This window comes from Cotesia typhae, unplaced genomic scaffold (genome assembly GCF_013202065.1).
Source record: "Cotesia typhae breed Kobodo isofemale line unplaced genomic scaffold, CoteBio_Ctyphae contig_22, whole genome shotgun sequence".
Classification (NCBI taxonomy): domain Eukaryota; kingdom Metazoa; phylum Arthropoda; class Insecta; order Hymenoptera; family Braconidae; genus Cotesia; species Cotesia typhae.
The window spans coordinates 3,883,143-3,902,853 of record NW_027423728.1 but is presented as its reverse complement, the minus strand read 5'-3'; the positions used below and the strand labels follow the sequence as shown (position 1 = coordinate 3,902,853).

At 28.4% G+C, this 19,711-nt stretch overlaps 4 protein-coding genes across 6 annotated transcripts in view; 2 read left to right on the top strand and 2 right to left on the bottom strand.

The window, feature by feature from the left end:
• Positions 1-112: 112 nt before the first annotated feature.
• On the bottom strand, positions 113-2,355 carry LOC141523928 (peptidyl-prolyl cis-trans isomerase FKBP8). Its single transcript, XM_074237508.1, has 5 exons — positions 2,219-2,355; positions 1,758-2,133; positions 1,048-1,247; positions 608-906; positions 113-535 (listed from the first exon to the last, which is right to left on the bottom strand). The coding sequence occupies exons 2-5, from the start codon at positions 2,070-2,072 to the stop codon at positions 213-215; spliced, it is 1,137 nt and encodes a 378-aa protein (XP_074093609.1). The 5' UTR covers positions 2,073-2,133; positions 2,219-2,355; the 3' UTR covers positions 113-212.
• Positions 2,356-2,419: 64 nt separating this feature from the next.
• Mcm10 (minichromosome maintenance 10 homolog) lies at positions 2,420-5,961 on the top strand. The gene is made up of 4 exons (XM_074237502.1): positions 2,420-2,552; positions 2,631-2,849; positions 3,654-5,649; positions 5,794-5,961. Exons 2-3 carry the CDS (start codon positions 2,705-2,707, stop codon positions 5,639-5,641), a joined length of 2,133 nt encoding a protein of 710 aa, XP_074093603.1. The 5' UTR covers positions 2,420-2,552; positions 2,631-2,704; the 3' UTR covers positions 5,642-5,649; positions 5,794-5,961.
• Positions 5,962-6,045: 84 nt separating this feature from the next.
• On the bottom strand, positions 6,046-12,977 carry Erf1 (eukaryotic release factor 1). 2 transcript variants are annotated; one of them, XM_074237507.1, is made up of 9 exons: positions 12,838-12,977; positions 11,473-11,680; positions 11,209-11,384; positions 10,974-11,101; positions 10,627-10,777; positions 10,360-10,550; positions 9,918-10,268; positions 9,674-9,821; positions 6,046-7,811 (listed from the first exon to the last, which is right to left on the bottom strand). In XM_074237507.1, exons 2-9 carry the CDS (start codon positions 11,556-11,558, stop codon positions 7,729-7,731), a joined length of 1,314 nt encoding a protein of 437 aa, XP_074093608.1. In that variant the 5' UTR covers positions 11,559-11,680; positions 12,838-12,977; the 3' UTR covers positions 6,046-7,728. The 2 variants fall into 2 exon arrangements, with proteins under 2 accessions (XP_074093608.1, XP_074093607.1); XM_074237506.1 differs by having other exon boundaries at positions 12,832-12,972.
• Positions 12,978-15,581: 2,604 nt separating this feature from the next.
• Positions 15,582-19,711, top strand: part of LOC141523922 (A disintegrin and metalloproteinase with thrombospondin motifs 15) — a 97,628-nt gene continuing 93,498 nt past the window's right edge. Inside the window, exons 1-2 of one of the 2 annotated variants that reach the window (XM_074237500.1) lie at positions 15,582-15,808; positions 16,677-17,520. In XM_074237500.1, the coding sequence (XP_074093601.1) occupies positions 17,283-17,520 (238 nt within the window). In that variant the 5' untranslated portion in view covers positions 15,582-15,808; positions 16,677-17,282. The remainder of the gene's footprint in view (positions 15,809-16,676; positions 17,521-19,711) is intronic. The other variant, XM_074237501.1, reaches the window with a different exon arrangement.

Genomic DNA, 19,711 nt, shown 5'->3' with positions numbered 1-19,711 from the left:
ATGTAAATATTACTTATAAATATAATTAATAATTATTAAAAATAATTTTATTAGATAAAATTAAAAATTATTTTTTATCTTTATTTTATTCCAATATAATTAAAAACTGATGAAAATAATAATTATATATTTATTTAAAGTCCAATTTTGGAATGTCATTATTTAAAATAAAGTTCAAAGTTTTTGTTTTGGTAATAAATAACTAAATATTTTTAAAGCGTTAATTTATACACTATGATACCGGCGAATGTCGCTAGTGTACCACCGATAAGACTCCAGATAGCTAATTTACTCTTACTTCGTGGTTTGGAGAAGTTGGATTGTTTTTTACTATCTGCAGGAGAAGAATTTTCAGCCTTGGAACCTCCCAACATTTTGCGATAAAGTTTTTTCTCGTAGATATTTTCACGAGCACTTTTTTCTTTGAGGATTAATAACTCCTGCTGAATGGCTTTGGACTCGGGATCTAGTTTCGCGGCTTCTTGGAATACTTTTACGGCACTTGCGTACTCACTTTTCTTGTGAAGAATTCGTCCTGAATTATTTAAAAGTAATTTATTAGATAAATTAAACATTACTTATTTATAATTTGAAGAAATTGAAATACCTTTTCTAAACAAAGCCTTGACATTGTGTGGCTCAGTCCTTAGAACGTTGTCAACACTCTCAAGAGCGGCTTCATAAGCCTCAGTTTTTATTTGAGCAGCCGCTAGGTTATTGTAGACCTTTGTTCTATCTTCCAAAAGTATTTCCAAGTCATCGTCTGTTATTTTTTCGTCTTTGAATTTTTTTGGATCGTAGTTTTCACCGGGTAGTAAAAATTCTAGGGCTCTGCGGTAACACTGGATCGCCATTGTTGGTTCGTCACGTGAAAACCACCAGTTTCCTCTTTCTCGTTTTTTATTTCTGTAAAAACAAATTTTTTTTTTTTTTTTTTTTTTTGAAGTTATACTTCTTTTGGCGCGTTGGAGAAAATTGATGAGGGTGAATTTTTTTTTTTTAATAAATTAAGCAATCACCAAAATACCAAATGAATAAAAAATTTACCCAATAGCCTTCCTTTGTGTTATTGACAAACTGTCAATATCTGGTTCCATGTTAACATGCTTTAACTCAACATTGTAAAATAATTTAGCTCCAGGTGGTATCTCTGGCTGCCTACCAACGTCTCCATAACCAAACCTTGCAGCTATTTCTATCTCAGCGACTTCGCCGACGTCCATCAACGCCAAAGCCAATTCTAATCCCTGAAGAATAAACAAAAAATATTTGTTCAAATAAAAACCAATTAATTACGTTATTAAATGATGAAAATTAAGTTAACCGACATCTTAAAAATTTTTAGAATTTTTTTTATTGTAAAATTAGTAAAAAAAAAAAAATTTCTTTTATAGAAAATTAAAAAAATATTCTTTTAGTTTTAATTTAATTAATAAGAAAAAATAAAAAAAAATGTCTCTCAATTTCAGTATCAATGCGAATTTCAGAATCAATTTAGCAGATAATAATTCATTTAAAAATTTTTTTTTAATAAATAAATTATGGCAAAAAAAATAAGAACAAAAAAACTAGAAAATTAAAAAAGTAAAAAATGCAATTTTTCAGAATTAATTTTTGTGAGCAAATTTATTTAATAAAAAAAATTATAATATTGACATCTAACTTTAATGTCATTCAGTATCATTAAATTTTTTTATTAAATTAAATAAAATAAAAATTGTGAAATGAAAGGTGACTTTAATGTCACAAATAAATACCTGAATAACTTCGTGATCACCAAGCTGGACTATGACAGCCTTCAAAGTTTCAATAATATTTTTCCCGTCTTCAGTTAAGCTGCCGGTAATGTCAACAGTGCACAGATCACCCTGGTTAGGTCTGGTGCCTTTCTGTCCTTTGACGGTGGTCCTCTTCCTCAGCTGGCCATTACCCAGGATATCCATCCACTCGTCCTCCTTGGGCTCTTCATTCAATAGAGCCTTGGTGTACGGGTCTTTCTCGTCAACCCCGAAATTAAATTCATCTTTTATGAAATCAGCCTGGCTACCGTATTCTGGATCAGCTCCTTCCATTTTTATTTTATTATTACTAAATTAATTACTGCCTGGGAATCAACTGGTTGCTGAATAGTTACTGAAATATAAAAATAATAAATTATTTATCGACTAATTATAGAAGACAATAAGTATAAATATATAAAATAATTGTGGATACTTACATTAAATAAATAATAAATCAAATTGTTTTTTTAAATTAAAATAATATTTTAATTTAATGAAATTTTGTAGAAATCAGGTCGTTGGCGATAAATCCCGCAAGATATTAACCAAAAACTGCTGACACATATAACTATACATATTTATAAGATAATGCGCATTATTATTATTGTTATTTTTGTTGTTTATGATAATATAGAAATCTGTTTTATTAACAATAAAGTTATTTTCGCGCCAAAAATTTTTAGGCCGGCGCGCTTCAGCAAAAGTAAACAAAAACACTTGTATAAATAATTTGTAAACTATTGCTAAATTAATAATTTAAAATCTCACAAAGTAAGTACTAAAACTTCAATTATAATTAATAATAATTATTATTATACTCACTATAACCAAGAAAACAATATTTTTCAGAAATTTCCGCCTAAAATTAGGTTAATTCGCTCCAAAACAAAACTGTGATAAAAATTAATACTTATTAACAAAAAATGAGTGACGATTCTGACGTCGGTGACCTTCTGGACGATTTGTTGGCAAACGACGAAAAAGAAACACCGAAGAAAATCAAAGAATTCAATTTTCTGGAGACCCCGGGCCCTGAAGTCGCGTCGCAGTTAAACACCAAAGACAAAGGTAGCTGTCACTTGACCATTTTTTAATTTTATTGAACAAAAAATTATTTTTCTAAAAAATTGAATTTTTAATTTATGAAAATTTCAATTTTTTTTTTCTTTTTTTTATGCTGTAATTTATTTATTAGAAAAATTATTAAAACTATAACACTGAAGTTGAGAGACATCTGATAACTTTTAGAATTTTTTTAACAAACAAATTATAGCAAGAAAATTTTATTTAAAAATTTCATCTTTAGAAGCTCTGAAAAATTATAAATGACATTTTTATAAATAATTTTCTATGCCTAATTCATTTTTCAAGAAAAATCTTCAGTGACTTATGAAGTATTAATAAATAAAATTTTTCTTTATTAAATAATAAATTTTGTTAAATTGCACTGTATTTTTTTAACTATTGAAGTTTGTAAAGGTATAAGCTCATCCCGATGTTAAATTCATCAAGAGCTTTCATTTGAGTATCCACATCAATTTTTCATATATTTATACATATGTATATATGAAAAATATATATAAATAAATATGACATTAAATTTAGCTGTCATTTAACAAATTTTTGATTTTATTTAATAATTATATTAACTCTAAAAAATTATTTTTAAAAATATTGCATTTTTAATTTTTTTTAATTTCTACATGTCAATTTTTTTAATTTTTTTTGTCATAATTTATTTAAAAAAAAAAATTTCTAAAAATTATTAAAATCTGCTAAGTTAATTTTTACAATAAACTGACCACAAAATTTTTTTTATTCTCTTAATTAATAATATAGATTAATAAATATCTGCTAAATCAATTTCCATAGATACTTCTGATTCGCAATCACTAATTAAAGCCACCAACGACTCCTCAGACGACGAAGACTCCAAGTACTTTCACGAGCAGCGTTACTCCGAGTCAGGAAGAAGCATAAAAGAGCTTTTAACCAAGCAGCAAGATGACAAGGAGCATTCAAGAATTTCTCACTTCAGTGACATTAAGCAGAAAGTTGACAACAATACATTTGCTAGGAGTCCAAGAGTCGGCGTACCTTCCAAGTCCGTGGAAAAAAAGGACGGACCTATACAAGAGTGGCTGAAAAAGCCCTCGGACATCTACACAGACCCAGTGTTCGGTCTGAGAATCGTAAAGCCTTTAATTTCCTCCCAAGAATTGTCCGAGCGCATGAAGAACCGCGCAGCGGTGACGGTATCCAAGGTAAAAAACTTCATAGCAACCCAAGACCTCAGCAACGACTGGGTGATCGCCGGGGTCCTAATCCAGAAGTCCGCAACCAGAAAGTCCCAGAACGGGAACGCGTACTGCATCTGGACCATCAGCGATCTCTCAGAAGCTGTGAGCAGAGTCACTGTTTTTCTGTTTAAAGACGCGTACAAGACTTTCTGGAAAACCTCCGACAGGGTGGTCGTTGGGATTCTGAACCCCTCGGTCCTGGAGACCAGGAATGACAAGGACGAGGCGACCTTGTCGGTGGACAACTCCCAGAAGATCATGATCCTGGGGAACTCCAAGGACCTGGGTCGCTGCAAGTCTGTCAAAAAAAGCGGAGAGCCTTGTAATGCCATTGTTAATGTCAGTAAGTGCGAGTACTGCGTGTACCATGTTAAAACTGAGTATAATAAGGCTTCCAGGAGGCAAGACCTCCAGACTGATCACATGAACAGAAAGTTTGGAAACTTTGGGGCCAAAAATCCTGGTGGTAATAAGAGCAAGGGACCCGGGATCTACTCCCAGGCTAGTCATCACACTAATATGCTCGTAATTCCTGCTAAGAGGAACTTGAAGATGGAGCAGAAGGATTCTGAGAGACTTGCTCTGTTGACTGGGAAGAATTCTGGGAAGAGTTTTTCTGGGGAAAATTCTAAGGAAGGAATTGGAGCGAGTTTTGTTGATGAAAAGGTGAGTGAAAATTTAAGTAAAGTTAAAAACACAGACCGTTTGCAGAAAATACGAGACTGGAACCCAAAAACTTCGAATTTAATTGCCGGAGTGTTATCTCCCTTGAGACCGACTTCCATTGCTGAGAAAGTGGAGCCGCAGAAGTGCACGCTGAAGCCAATTCCGAGGCTAGGCTCGGGGTTGAAGGGAACCACCATTGATTTTTCGGAACCGATTACTAAGAGACACATCAACAGTGCGAAGAAGAACGCGCTGGACTGGGTAAAGAACAACGGCGGGTTCAAGCAGTCCAATCCGAATAAAATTAAGGAGAGCAGGGAGAAGATTCAAAAGGTGGGAAGCAAAAGGAACAGAGATGAGGATACGGATAAGGATAAAGAGCTGGAACCAGAAGCTAAAAAAGCTGCGAGGGAGAAGTTCAAGGAGATGATGGAGAAGGGCTCGGCTCATAAGGATTTGGTGGAGAGCTCCAAGGGTCAGGAGCAGGAGAAGTATTTTAATAAACTGGAGGCCAAGGAGAGGATGGAGGAGAAGATGATCAATACGACCAAGGTTGATTGCAAAGCGGTCAGGTGCTTGACTTGCAAGTATACGGCCTTTTCTGCGTCGGATAACTGCAAGACTCAGAGACATCCGCTTAGAGTTATTGATGCGGTTAAGAGTTTTTTCAAGTGTGGAGATTGCGGAAATAGGACTGTCAGTTTGAACAGGATTCCTTCTATTAGTTGCAAGAAGTGCAGCGGGTCCAATTGGCTGAGAACTGGGATGATGAGTGAGAAAAAGGTTCAGTTGCAGAGGGAAAAACTGTCGATAAGGGGAGGAGAGCAGAAGTTCATTGGAGGCGATGTTACTGATGTAAATCTTAGTCTTGTTGTTCCTGATAGTGATGATTGATTGTTGAGGTGAGTGTTTTTTTTATTAATCAACCCTGCTTTTATTAGTTTTTAATTATTAATTTTTAATAATTATTATTTTTTTTAATCATTATTATTTATTAATAATTATTATTTACTAATTATTAATTTTTAATAATTTTGTTGTTTTAGGAAAAATTTTTGGGCCTATGAAAATTTTATTAAATCATTTTGGATAAAACTATTTTTTTAAAATTGTAATTAATAAGAATAAGTAATCATGTTTGTGAATTTATAAACTGTTAATTGTAATAAAAATATTTAAAGGATCTAGGATAAAGAAACAATGAACAATTAATACTTATAATCCTTTACCTTGATTTTTAATATTTAAAATGAATTTATCGGTAATTGGAATGTCATTTGATCGATCATCATGACCCGTTTATTATTATTTATTTTTATTTAACAAGACATATATTTTAATGGTACTTTTGTTGAAAAATATCGAGCATGTCGCGATCTGGATACGTTATTTTATTTTATTTTTTTTTATTACTCTTATTATGTCAAACAGCGGTTTGTTTAAAACTCCACGGAGTCAACAGTTATTCACACACCCGCAGATCTTCTCGATGGACGATTTTAATGTAATGCTGTAAATGCATCATTTGCATCTGGTAAAAACGCAGTCATGTTTTTTAATTACAATTTTTGTACATTACGTTCTGTTAAAATACTTGAAATTATTTAAAAATTGTTTTTTTTTAAATTGTAATTTATAAAATCATTTTAATACTTCTGTTTAAACAATTAAATCACAGAAAATTATTTAACCATTTTTTTTTTATAAAAAAAAAGAATTTTGCTAGTATTACAGTACAGCATACATACAAACAAAGTAAAAAACGCCAAAAATCCAGAAAATTGCACATCGAGTATTAATAATAAACTCAAGTTAAATATAGATTAATTAAATTTTATTATTAATATTAATAAACATTAATAATAACACCACCGTTCATCAAACAGAGAAAACTTGAAATTGAGTAACCAGAACATAAAAAATGATTCAATTAATAGACAGTAGATATAAACAGAAGATAATAATAATAATAATTAATTATTAATAGTAATAATAAAGAACAATTAAATAGTGTGCATTGTACTGTACAAAAAATTGTCTGTACACCAACTACTCGGACATAGAATAGAATCCTTGAACGTCCTGAGAAGATACGGGTTAAAATTTTCAGTTCACACACTCTTTGCATACTTAACATTTTAGTCATATCACACATACATACTCATATCACGCTTAAAATATTTTTCCATCTTAAGTTCAACTCGCAAGATTTTATTTTTTTTAAATGTTTGTTTTTTTTTCTTTTTTAATTATTAGTAGGCAGGTTTTCAAGCTGGCTTAATGTCGCAGTCTTCGAGTTGTCATTCGTTTCATATTTTTATTTTTAAATTAATGATTTATTTATTACTATAAATAATCAATTATTATTTTAAATTGATATCCTTCGACACTTTAACTATTTTTAAAATCATATTTCACGCATTCTTACATCCGCACGCATACCATACTCAATTTCTTTAATAACTCTGCAGAAACAATCGCTGATCCATAATTATATGTTAATTATTACAGCTGTTATTAATTTTCAATTTTTTTTTCCTTGCAGTTGATTTAATTTTTGTTAACACTGGGCAAAAAAAATTAGTTCAACTTCCGTGTTTTTTATTTTTTTAATAATTATTAATTTTTTTTTTTTTTTTTTTTTTATGTTAGAATTCATTTTAAAATATCAATTGTTAAATGATAGGATACTCTGAACTGCCTAAATGATAATTTTTATTTCAACAACGATTACTTGCGTAAAAAGTTTTTTGATTACCAAAAAATACTTAACTCTTCACGCTATCGTTGTTATTATTTTATTTATTTATTTATTGTATTATTTAATTATTATTATTATTTTTTATTTTATGTTAGATTGTAGTACTAAAAATTTTTACATTTTCAATTAATCAACTTCCGATGTTTCTGGTTATAATTATTCTGAAGTCATTGAAGAGCTGATAAGTGTTTATGATCTCGATATTATTTTATTCATTTGCTTAGTAGTCATCCAAATCGAAATTATCGAACTCAATTTCTTCGAGCTGCATACTTTGAAAATCGACTTTGTATCGCAAAATACCTAGAAAATTAAAATGATATTTGTTAATTAAAATTTTTAATAAGATCCAATTGCTCATAACAAAAATAAATTGTAAAAAAATTTCAAAATAATAAAATTAAAAAAATTTAAAAATTTATTAATTATTCCAATTGAAAGCAATCAGATCTTTTTATAAAATCTAAAAAGTATAAAAATAAAATTTTTTTTATACAAAATTATCTTAAAAAATGAAGTACTAATACTCTTGAATAACTGTACAAATATTAAAATAAATAATCAAGTAACTATAATAATAAAAATAAGTCATCTATCTACAACACTTTTAATAAAGCATTTACTATACCTTTTCCAAAGAGCAAGCTAATGAAAAATTGAAAGATCGTTAGTGATGTTTATAATAAAAAATTGATTTAATAAAATACGCATTGCAGTTAAAAATGCGCCATATTGAACCGCCAGAGATGGATAAAAAAAAATATATTTTATGTTTATATAATTAAATAGTTAATTTAAATATAATCTCTGGCGGGAAATTTTAGCTCACACAGGTATAGCATGCTTTTATTTGAAATAATTGAGATACTCGAGACAAAGTAGCTCTACAGACAACAAAGGAATTAAAAAAAAAAATCACAGGCGAGTGTCTCACGCCTCTACTCGACTAAAAAAAAATCATGCAATGAAGTATGTAAGCTGTAAAAAAATCAAAACTACATCTGTACGATATTTATATAAATTTATATATATTTAATTAAACAAATGGGTGATTTAATTAAATTAAATGGAGGATAAGTAATATTGAAATCATTCAGCGAACTAAAAAGATTAAAAATGGATAACGATTGTACTAATTGTAAATTAATAAATGAAGAAACGAAATTATATTTAATTATACAAATAAATAAGAAGAATGAAGAACATGCCACTGATGTAGAATGCCAACGACGTTGTGAAATAATAACGAGTAAAAAAAATGTAATGAAGAATAATAAAATATATTAATTGCCAGGCATATAAATTCATAAATTCATAATGAATTTATATTTAATGGAAGAAGCATCTGCGTGACACGATTAAGATTCAATAAAGTATTGAGTAATTAAATGAAATAATTTAATAATTATTGATTTTTTTTTCTACTGAACAACGATGTGTTGCACTGTTTAAAGCCAGAGATTTATAACAAGTCTACCTGAATCGACACTGAGTATTATTTTGACAGACGAATAACTTAGTAATCATCGAGGTCAACATCATCGAGAGGCTCATCAGCCTGCAGTGACTGGAAATCAACTTTGTAGCGGAGGATTCCTATATTTACAACATACACTCCACAGTTATATATTATTTTATATTTATATTAATATTAATGTTATTATCAATCGATTAATACCAATTTATTATATTTATAGTTGTAATTATTAAATAATTAGCTGTTACTATGTTCTCAGGCTTTTTAATTTTTAAATCGCCAAGCTACCTCATAACTATTCGGTTTATTTTGTTAGAGCATTTATTTAAGCGTCAAGAGTATTTTTCATTTCAATTGTCCATTTGCTTTACTAACTATGCAAGTATTTACAGTTCCAATTAATTGTCCTCATTATATTTAATTATGTTAATAAAAAAAATGTAAGATGTCTGGCAATTTTCGGGATTTTTTCTAAAAATAAATAATTACAAGGATAAAAAAAAAAGTATAAATTTTTAAAAAATTTTTTCTTAGTATCAAAATACTGCAGAAAATTTTTATTTAATACTTCGACTTATAATTTAAAAAAATCTGTATCAAGTTTTTTAACTCGGATTATTAGATGGAACTGAATCAAAACTTGTAATAAATATTTAAAAAATAAAAAAATACTTAAAAAAAACTTTACCTCCGATTCCACCAAAACCTCTGACAAATTGCGAACCTTCTTGAGATTTGTCTGTGATTATTTCTAGGGTGGCACCAAAACTTTTGTAATTATTCGCTAGCCATTCCAAGAGAGGTTGACACTCGACTAACTCCAATTCTACCCCACTCTGTTTTGCAATAAAATATTTGTTATTAATTGCTCGGTTCAATCTATAAAAAAAAAAAAAAAAAAAAAAAACAATTTAAATAAAAAAAGAACATACTTCTTTATCGGTGAAATGACTTTTGTCTTTTTCTTCTTCCGGAGTGAGATGCAGCACCTTTTCCTCGCCATTCGTGTGGTTTTTAAGCACATATCGCTGAATGTCAAGATTCTCCCAACAGATTAGAGTCTCGACACTACCGAGCTCCAAAGCACGAAGCGTATCTTCTACTCCGAAACAATATTTACCGGTATCTTGGGATATTTCGTCAAAGTAACGCCCGATTAATTTTTTCTCCTGAATAAATTTAACATTCTGCAGCGACTCGGCCGCCAGTTCAATCGCTTGATTGAATCCGTTCTCACCACCATATGAAACGTCCACTAGCTTTATTACTTTAGCTTGTAATCTCTAAAAAAAAAAAAAAAAAATAATAATCTGTTAATATTATTGTTGTCAATTAAAATAAATTAATTAGTAAATAAATTAAATAAAAGCGTACAGGATCAAACATATCGGATTGACTAAGTTCTGTCTTGAAATCAGCACTACCAGCTAAAATAAGTCCAGCAATGTTGGGTTTGTCATTGGATATGTACAGCTGAGTTGCTACTTCAGCAACTTTTCGTACGTAATTGTGTCGCTTTTCCATACGCAATCGGGCGAAACGTAACGCGGATTGACCTCCTCTACCTGTAATCAATTTAAAAATATTTCATTATATCTTTAATTGCCTTTCAGATGTCACTACATGACAAATAATAATTACCGTGTTTTTTTGGTAAATCGACGGTGAATTTGTGTAGTACTTCGCGCGTATTTCCTTGCAGTGTACCGAATAATGCACCATTACCATCCATTACAATGAAACCAAATTTATTATCATCTGCTAGCAATGCTGTTAATGCTTCTGTATGAAACTGTAATAAAATAACAATTATTTAAGTTTATATAATTGAAGATTATTTAACATTTATTTAAAAAATTTTTAAGCTATTAAACTAATAAAAATTCTATTTTTTTTTTTTTTTTTTCAATGAAATAAAATTAGTGTAAAATATTAAATATTTTTTCAACAAAATAAAAATAAGAAAAAAAATAAATAAAAATGCGTACCTTGTTGTCGCATAAATATAAGGAAGTATTAATAGGTTTAAAAGGTTCAAAGTCAATGTTAACCTTCTTTTCTTTTCCTTCTTCAGTGACGATAGTCCCGCAATATATAACCAGGCCATTTGGAGGTACTGTAAATAAAAATAACCTCATTTATTAAATTACTCGAATCGACTGAAATCCAGCTTGTTCATATCCCTTTCAATATTATTATTATTATTAATTAATTAAAAACTACCTTTAGTATATAATTTAAGACGATGCTGCACAGATGTGATTGCACCAAGTACCGATAGCCTATTTACACGTGACTTGATGTTAGACGCGGTACCGAATTCATCGGCCAACATCTTGCTGACCCGGGAGATCTGATCTTTTGGTGGTATGATCAGGGAAATCATACTCGTTCCATTCCTAGTATAAAAATTAATTAGTCAATTAATCAATCAGTTTGTCAAAAATTAAAGTCAAGCAAATCGTTCAAAAAAATATTAATAATTACCCCCTGGCCATTTCAAGACTCTTGATAAGTTTCTTGATCTTCCAGATCTCAACATTTCTATCAGCTGAAGTTTCTTCGCTGGACATTATTGCGCGTGGTAATAAACTCACACCGTGACAATTTACTTAAATAATACAATTCGGAGAAACTCGGGTTTCAGGTCCAGCCTGATCCTTGGCAGACCAAGGGCAAGTTTAACTGTTACTATCTGTAATAACAAATGATCAAGTATAAGTAATAACAATGATTATTATTATTATTGTTATTGTTGATATTAACAATGTGACAAATTTTTGAATATTGAAATTAGAATTTTTAAATTTAAATAAAAATCCGCTCAATGAAACTTAGAACTTTTTACCTCGACGAATAATTTATTAATCTATTTTATTAAAAATACTATCGTCTCTCCCCGAATTGTTTAACTTACTATTTATTTAATAAATAATAAATAATAATTAATAAAATTTAGATAAAAAAAAAATGTGTAAATTTAAAAAAAAAAAAATAAATGGAAATTTTATAAAAATTTTCTCACCAGTTAAACGAATAAAAAAAAATTTTAAGATGTCTGCTAATTTCAATATCATTTTTGACAATATTATATTTAATTAATTAGTAATAATTTATAACACTGAAGTTGACAGATATTAAAAATTTTTTTAGAATTTTATAGCAATTAAATAATTGAAAAAAAAAAAAATTAATTAAAAAGTATCACATGTGAAAATGAATAAAAATTACAAGTGAAAATTTTTAGAAGCATTTTTTTATCGTAATTAATTTGTTAAAAAAATTTTAAAAATTGACAGCTGACCGCTAACTTCAGTATTACAATAATTTTTAATAATAATTATTAAATAAAGTTTATACTGAATAGAAGCTAGCAAGATCATCAATATGAACTGACTAGATCCAGTTTATACCGGATTATGTCAGTGGAAGAATGTATGTGGAGGCAACTACAGCAATGCTACATTTACAATCTATATACACTACAGACTATACTAGTATCATTCACTCTTGCTCTGTCTCATTCACACCAGCAAGCCCGCCAGAGCTCTATCTTTCTTATTCTCACATCGTGGAAACAGCTACCAACTACTGCTGCCTTCACCGCGGACTGAGTCACTTGAAACATTCAACACATTATTTTATAAATTAAAATCTAAATAAAAATAATAAATAATAACAATATATAAGTACTATAAATAATAATAATAATAATTATAATAAAAATTACAATTTTTAAATTTCTATATGCTTTATGTCGAACTAATGGAGTAACTAACCAACGATCAATTGATGACCAGTTAATAAAAACCAATTATTTAAAACAAAAATCAGCTATAAACTTACTCTGACCTCGCGACTAATCGTGCGCGTTTTTAACCGTCCTAGGACGGCGTGGACTCCGATGCGGGCGGAATGACGACAATTGATACAATATTTTTATTTTTTTGGTACACGCACACGTCGGCCATAAGCGTAAAAAGGCACTATCAATGCTACAGTCCGTGGAGGCTGCTACAGTAACGTCACTGCGGACATTGATGGCGGTAACGGTAACTGAAATTTTTTTTAAAGAATATTTTTATTATTTTATTACTTATTACTCATTATTTATTTACCTATTTTTTTTTTTTTTGACAGCAAATTTCAACCCGAATCAGAATTTTTCATCAAAATGATAATTTTTGGTGGGAAATTAAAGATTTTTTTTAAATCCTCGCAATTTGCTTTACGCATTTCCGTTCGGGTGGTTTTTCATCGAACTAACACGCTGCGCCATCTGCCGGAAAAATTTACTGTGTCTTGTAGAACTGGAATGTTACACTGTAATGGTAGGGAAGAAATTGCTTGTATTTAAAATTTTAAGCTACAGATGGCTGCAACGGAAACAACTTGTTCGACCATTTATAACTCCAAACTCCTACGGTCCGACTGTTTAAGCGGGATGGAGTTTTATTAATGCTTTAAATTAATTAATTTAAAGCGATAATTAAATAAAATCTAATGTTCACTGAGAGACAAAAAGTTGTTGTACAGGTAAGGATTTCTTCGGTTAGAATATTTTTTAAATGAACCATTTCAATTTATTGATTTCTACCTTATTTCTTCTATAGAAGCGTGCTAGATAGTATTGGCAAATAACACTGAAGTTGACAGACATTAAAAATTTTTTTAGAATTTTGTAACAATTAAATTATTAAAAAATTTCACATGTGAAAATTAATAAAAATTACAAGTGAAAAATTTTAGAAGCATTTTTTTATTGTAATTATTTGTTAAAAAAATTTTTTTTAATTGACAGCTAACCGCTAACTTCAGTATTATTAACAATAATTGAAATTGTTTACATTAGCCGTCAGCTGTCAATTTTAGAAATTTTAATAACAAATCAATTACAATAAAAAAATGCTTCTAAAAATTTTCACTTGTAATTTTTATTAATTTTCACATGTGGAATTTTTTAATTAAATTCTTTTTATAATAATTGCATTATTATAAAATTTTTAAGTAATTTTTAATGTCTGCCAACTTCAGTGGCATAAAGATTTCCATTCTATCCGCGGGAATTTTATTGTTCTGTAATTATTTTTTTTTTAAAAAGATAATTTTTATTAGTAACAAACAAAGATACATATGACACTAAAGTTAGCTGTCACTTGATAATTTTTTAATTTTCTTTAACAAAAAAAGTCGTTCTAAAAAATTATTTTTAAAAAATTGCATTTTTAATTTATTAAAATTTCTACAAGTCCATTTTTTTAATAATTTATTTGTTAAAAAAAATTAAAACAATTGTGAAGTGACAGCTAAATTTAATGTCATATTTGCGTATAATTCGATAGATAATTTAATGGAGATCAATTCTGTCACTGATAAAAATCAATTTAAGATAATAGAACCAGAAAAAAATATCAAAATAGTTCAAAGAAAATTCGTGTTAATCAACTCAATTTTCCGTTAAAAACACGACAACTTGCGTAAAAATTCACGAATTCAATCAGTTTCTTGCAAAAATGTAATCTAGAAAGTTTTTTTGATGAAAATTAACTCAGCAGATAGTTGATAATTTTTGTAACAAATAAATTATGGCAAAAAAAAAACTTATAAAAAAACTTGACATTTAGAAATTTAAAAAAACTACAAATGCAATTTTTTAAAAGTAATTTTTTGGAACAAATTTATTTGTTAAAAAAAAATTGTCAAGTGACAGCAAACTTTAATGTCACGTTTTTTTAAGCGTAAAATTCAAAAATTTAGTTTTGACGTTTCATGAATTAGATAGATTACAAAAATGACAAGTCCAGATAAAAAATCTCACAAAGCAACAACAGCGTGAGATATTACAATATTCGTTAATATTTTTTTAGTTCTGTTCTTCGGAATGTGAGATACCTCGCGAGTAGGGTTCCACAGTTCCACAGTTTTATCGAATTTTCACCTTTACATGCTGTTTGTTGTTTTAAGATACCAAGCGTACATTTTTATCAATATTCAAAGAGAACAATCTGAAAAAGTAGATCTGATGATTGTAAGGTTGAGCCTTTCCTGCTCGAGAACAGCAACGTCAACTTATTACAATAAGTAATAAATGTTTATAATTGGAGAGTAATTAAAATAAAAAAGAAAAAAAAACAATTTTTATTTTTTGCAAGTTCTTTTTACAAGATTATAATTTTAAGTATGTAATACAAGTACAATAAATCAAAAGTTATCGCTATCAATGTTTACAAGAAGTGACTTCTGCAATCACTAAGAAAATATCCTGTGCGACCCTAGTGTAGTCTTCATGAGAAACATTGTCAAGCAGGTGCTAATAGTATCAAAAGCATATAGAATAATAATTGGAGTTGAGTGAAAAAAATTAGGAGTGAAATGTAAAGAAGGAAAAAGTGTGTACTCCAGAATTGGCTGTTAAATAAATGACAGAGCAACAATGATCAATGATGAAGAAAATAGTATAATATGGTTTTTATTGGTACAGCGAGAGCGAGACGGATAAATGTAAATGAAAGGAGAAGGGATAAACTGTGGATATACCGTGTTCGCACAAGAACTCTCAACAGCTCGCGGAGGATGCGAGGATTCGCTGTTAAAAAGTTTGTTCAGTTGGTGCATGCGAGCGGAGCTAGCCGGTCGTGTCTCCCTCTCGTACTCTCTCTTATCATTCATACTCAGATTCACATTATCTATTCTGTCAGCTGTCATTGTTTTTATATTAGTTTTTATTTTCACTTTTTTGCCTACTGCCATTTTCTTAATTTAGATTTTTAATTTTTTAGTGAGTGATTTTAATAAATTTTATTTAATCGAATGGTTTTTTGAGGTTCGTAGTTTTTTTTTTTTTTTTTTATTTAGAGAATTTGAGTTCAATTTTTCATGATGATCAGAGCTCATTATTGCTTTTCAAAAATTTTTAATTTTCAGAATTTTCAATTCAAAATTATGGTACTGAAATTTATAAAAATTTTATGAGAACAATTTTTTACAATCATTTTTATAGTAGGAATTTATTTTTTGAATAAACCCAAAAAATCGATGACATTAAAGTTAGCTGTCACTTGACAATTTTTTAACTTTTTTTAACAAATAAATTTGCTCCAAAAAATTATTTTTAAAAAATTCCATTTGTAGTTTTTTAAAATTTCTAGATGTCAATTTTTTTTATACATTTTTTTTTTCTATAATTTATTTGTTACAAAAATTCTTAAAATTATCAGCTATTTGCTAAATTAATTTTCATAAAAAATGGTAAAATTTCAGCTGACTAGTATTATTTAGATCCACCCGGAGGAATTTCATTTTAAGAACATTAGTTCTTCTTTTATGACAGAAAAAGTTGACATCCTTAATTTCTTTTTTTTTTTTTTCTTTTTCCAAAAAAATTCAACACTTGAAATAAACAATTAAAGAAATTTACGCAAATAATTTTCATAATTTGCCATGTCATTTTTTTGTAATTCTCAATAACACAAAAATCATTTCTGTTTTCTTATCTGTTTTTAAACTTAAATTTTAAATAAAAAATGTATATTTTCACTTGAAAAAATAAAAAAAAAACAAAAAGAAACTTAAAATAGCAATCAGACAATATTTGTTAAGAATTAAGAACAAATAATTGCAAAATAATTTTTCAAAATAATAAAACTGAGTTATGATTATATGATTTTAAAAATATTTTTTTTCTATTTCAGATAATAAAAAAAAATTCAATGATGGAGTTTAATACGAGGGAGATAATCTAAGCGCGAAGTGTAGTGCAGTGAATTCAATAAGTGCGCGAATCGAGAGCTTTTTTCTACCGAGTCGACACTCTAGTGAGCCCTTATGCTGAACAATTATTTTTCAACTAAAATTTGCAATTAATCTTTTGCAAAAATATATTTTTGATATTCAAACAATTCGTACTTTTAATTAGCCGATGATAAATTTAAAAACCTTCATCAGTCATACAAGTATCAACTTGAAAAATTAATTTAAAAAAATGTTTCGGTAATTTACAATTTATAATTTGTCCATGTTTTTTTTTTCTCCAGTACAATACTATATCGATAAAATCTCACAAACATGGCTGACGTCTTGAGATAGGCATAGGTTTAATTATTCTGCCTAAAATAATTAGTACCGATGAATTTATTCATTTAAGCAGATAATGTTTGAATTAATTTTCGGGTTTACTAGCTTGACTGGAGAATAATAATAATATTCATAGTAAAAATAATAATTGGCACGGCTGATTTAATAAAAAAAAAAAAAAATAAAGACAGTGATTGAAAATTAATATTAATATATAAATAAAAATGTCACGATTATCGAATCGTGTATCGTCTATCGTGGCAGCTCTCGCGATTATTTTTCTCGTTGTGTTTCTCGTGATTCTTTGGACGAGTATAAATACCGCAGACACATCTTATCCCGGTAAATCTCAAGTGACTAATTTTACGGGGTTGCATCGTAAATTCAACGACAATGGATCGCTGCGGATAGATCAGGAAATAACTGATCAAGATTCTATTGATAATTATCCAGATAACAATCGTGAGTTTTATTTTACTCTTATTATATATAGTTTTTGGATTATAGCTATTGCTTTTAATGCTATTTATACTAATAATATAACATTGAAGGAATTAAATCAATTCATTCAGTACCGCGAGCCAAAAAGCTCGTTTATTATAAAAAAATGTGATTTTGACGGCAATATATTTCCTTGTATAAATCCAGATAATTTATGAGATTGACACACAAACACACTTGAACCGTATTGACTCAAATTTATACACATATATATTTTCTTCTCAATGAACTAAAGCTTTGATTTAGCAATTCTGGTTAGCTTCTGTTTAAAGGAGCTCAAACTTTTATGGAAAGTTTTAAAACCTGCTTATTGTTGAAAAATGTCTGATGTCAAACAGAAACAGGTTAAAAATGTATACTTGGCAAGTTCCATATTTCGCTTAAGTAAGTAGATTAGAATCACGTGTTGTAAGACATAAAACTCCTGTTTTTATGAATTACCACAATTTTTTTCCTTTTTTGTCAATTTATAATAATTAAAAATCATTTATTATTGTCATTAATTATTTACACAATTTTTTTTCGTAATTTTAACATAAAGTTTCTAATACAAAATTGATCGTGTTTATCAAATACGGCCGATCAGTTAAGAGATAATATTTATGATGAAACGACAGCTATCTATTAATTTTGATATTGATTATTAATTAAGGATATTATTTATAAAATATTCACTAATAAAAATTTTCCAAAAATTAATCTTGATTAAAAAAAAATTCTAATTTTTACAATTTCAAATAATCTTCTCAAAGTAAAAAAAAAAAAAAAAACAATAAAAATAAATGAAGACATTAGTATTAAAAAATAAACATTATCAAATAATTACATAAATTAAATTTTCTCACCGCAAACACGTGAAAAAAAAAAAAAATAATAAAAAAAATGTTATAATCAGAAACTTAATAGACTTAGGCAGCAAAATTAATGTCACGGTGGGTAATATGATCAATGGATTATATTATTATATCGTTTAGATCGGTAATCAGCAACTTTCACCTTCTAAAGTATCATTACATAGACACACGTATATTTATCTATGCACAATATATTAATAAATATATAATACTTGAGCTATTACATCCTTCGGGTTTCGTATATGCATCCAATGACGCTATTAATAGACCAGACCGTTCAATTGACTTACCAACAAGAAAATTGACCGACGATGCAATAATGAAACTTTGGCTTTTTACTGTTCATATGTAAGCTGAATAACCAATTCTTCGGTCAATTGACTATTTATATTATATTATACCACAAGTTTCTTCACTTTTAAAGCCGAAATTAAATGCCAAGTCGCTCCTTATCAACTCAAATATTTTAATTCGTTATATATTATAATATAACTGTTATAAATATATACAATAGAGTAGTTTGTTGAGTGTGTATTTTCATACCATACATATCTATCCCAATACATTGGGTTTATAGTTACATAGTTATTCGTTATATTACTCATTAGTCAAATAGTAGCGTCTGTTTAATGGGATATACATAAATTAATTTTCGTAGAATTTTTTTCAATCATATATTACATCAGTAATTCGTTCAAATTTAGAAAAATATTATTCGATATTTAAGGTAGTTCCAGCATGAAATCACTTTTCGACAGATTTGGCGGAAATTTTTTTCTCGGGTTTATAATAGCTTTATTTATGAATTCCTAAAATTTAATAATTTTTGACCGTTTAGATCGCGAGATATTTAAAGACAAAGTTCGTGATTTTGAGGGTCATGTCCCATTTAAAGCATGTAAAATGTCCGGTCTCTCCAACTATTTTTTATTATATTAAAAAATTCTCTCGACAGAATTGGAAAAAAAACTAGGAGAGTGTTGAGAAATGATTTTAGAATAAGTTAAAAAAATAAAAATAGCACCTCACCGTTTTATTATCGAGATATAATAATTAAAAAATTAATTTTCGATCCATTTCCAACCTGCTCACTCAACAGATTATAGTGATCTGGCAACGCTGTGCGCAACGCTCTCTGAAATAGTGTAGAATAAAAAGCGGGAAATTCAAATCTTTCACGATTTTAGTAAAATTCAGCTGCGTAACTAACATATTAAAATCACCATTTAAATTAGTTGTAAATAAAAAAACGATTAAATAAATAAGTAAATAAATAAATATGATACTTTTTATATCTT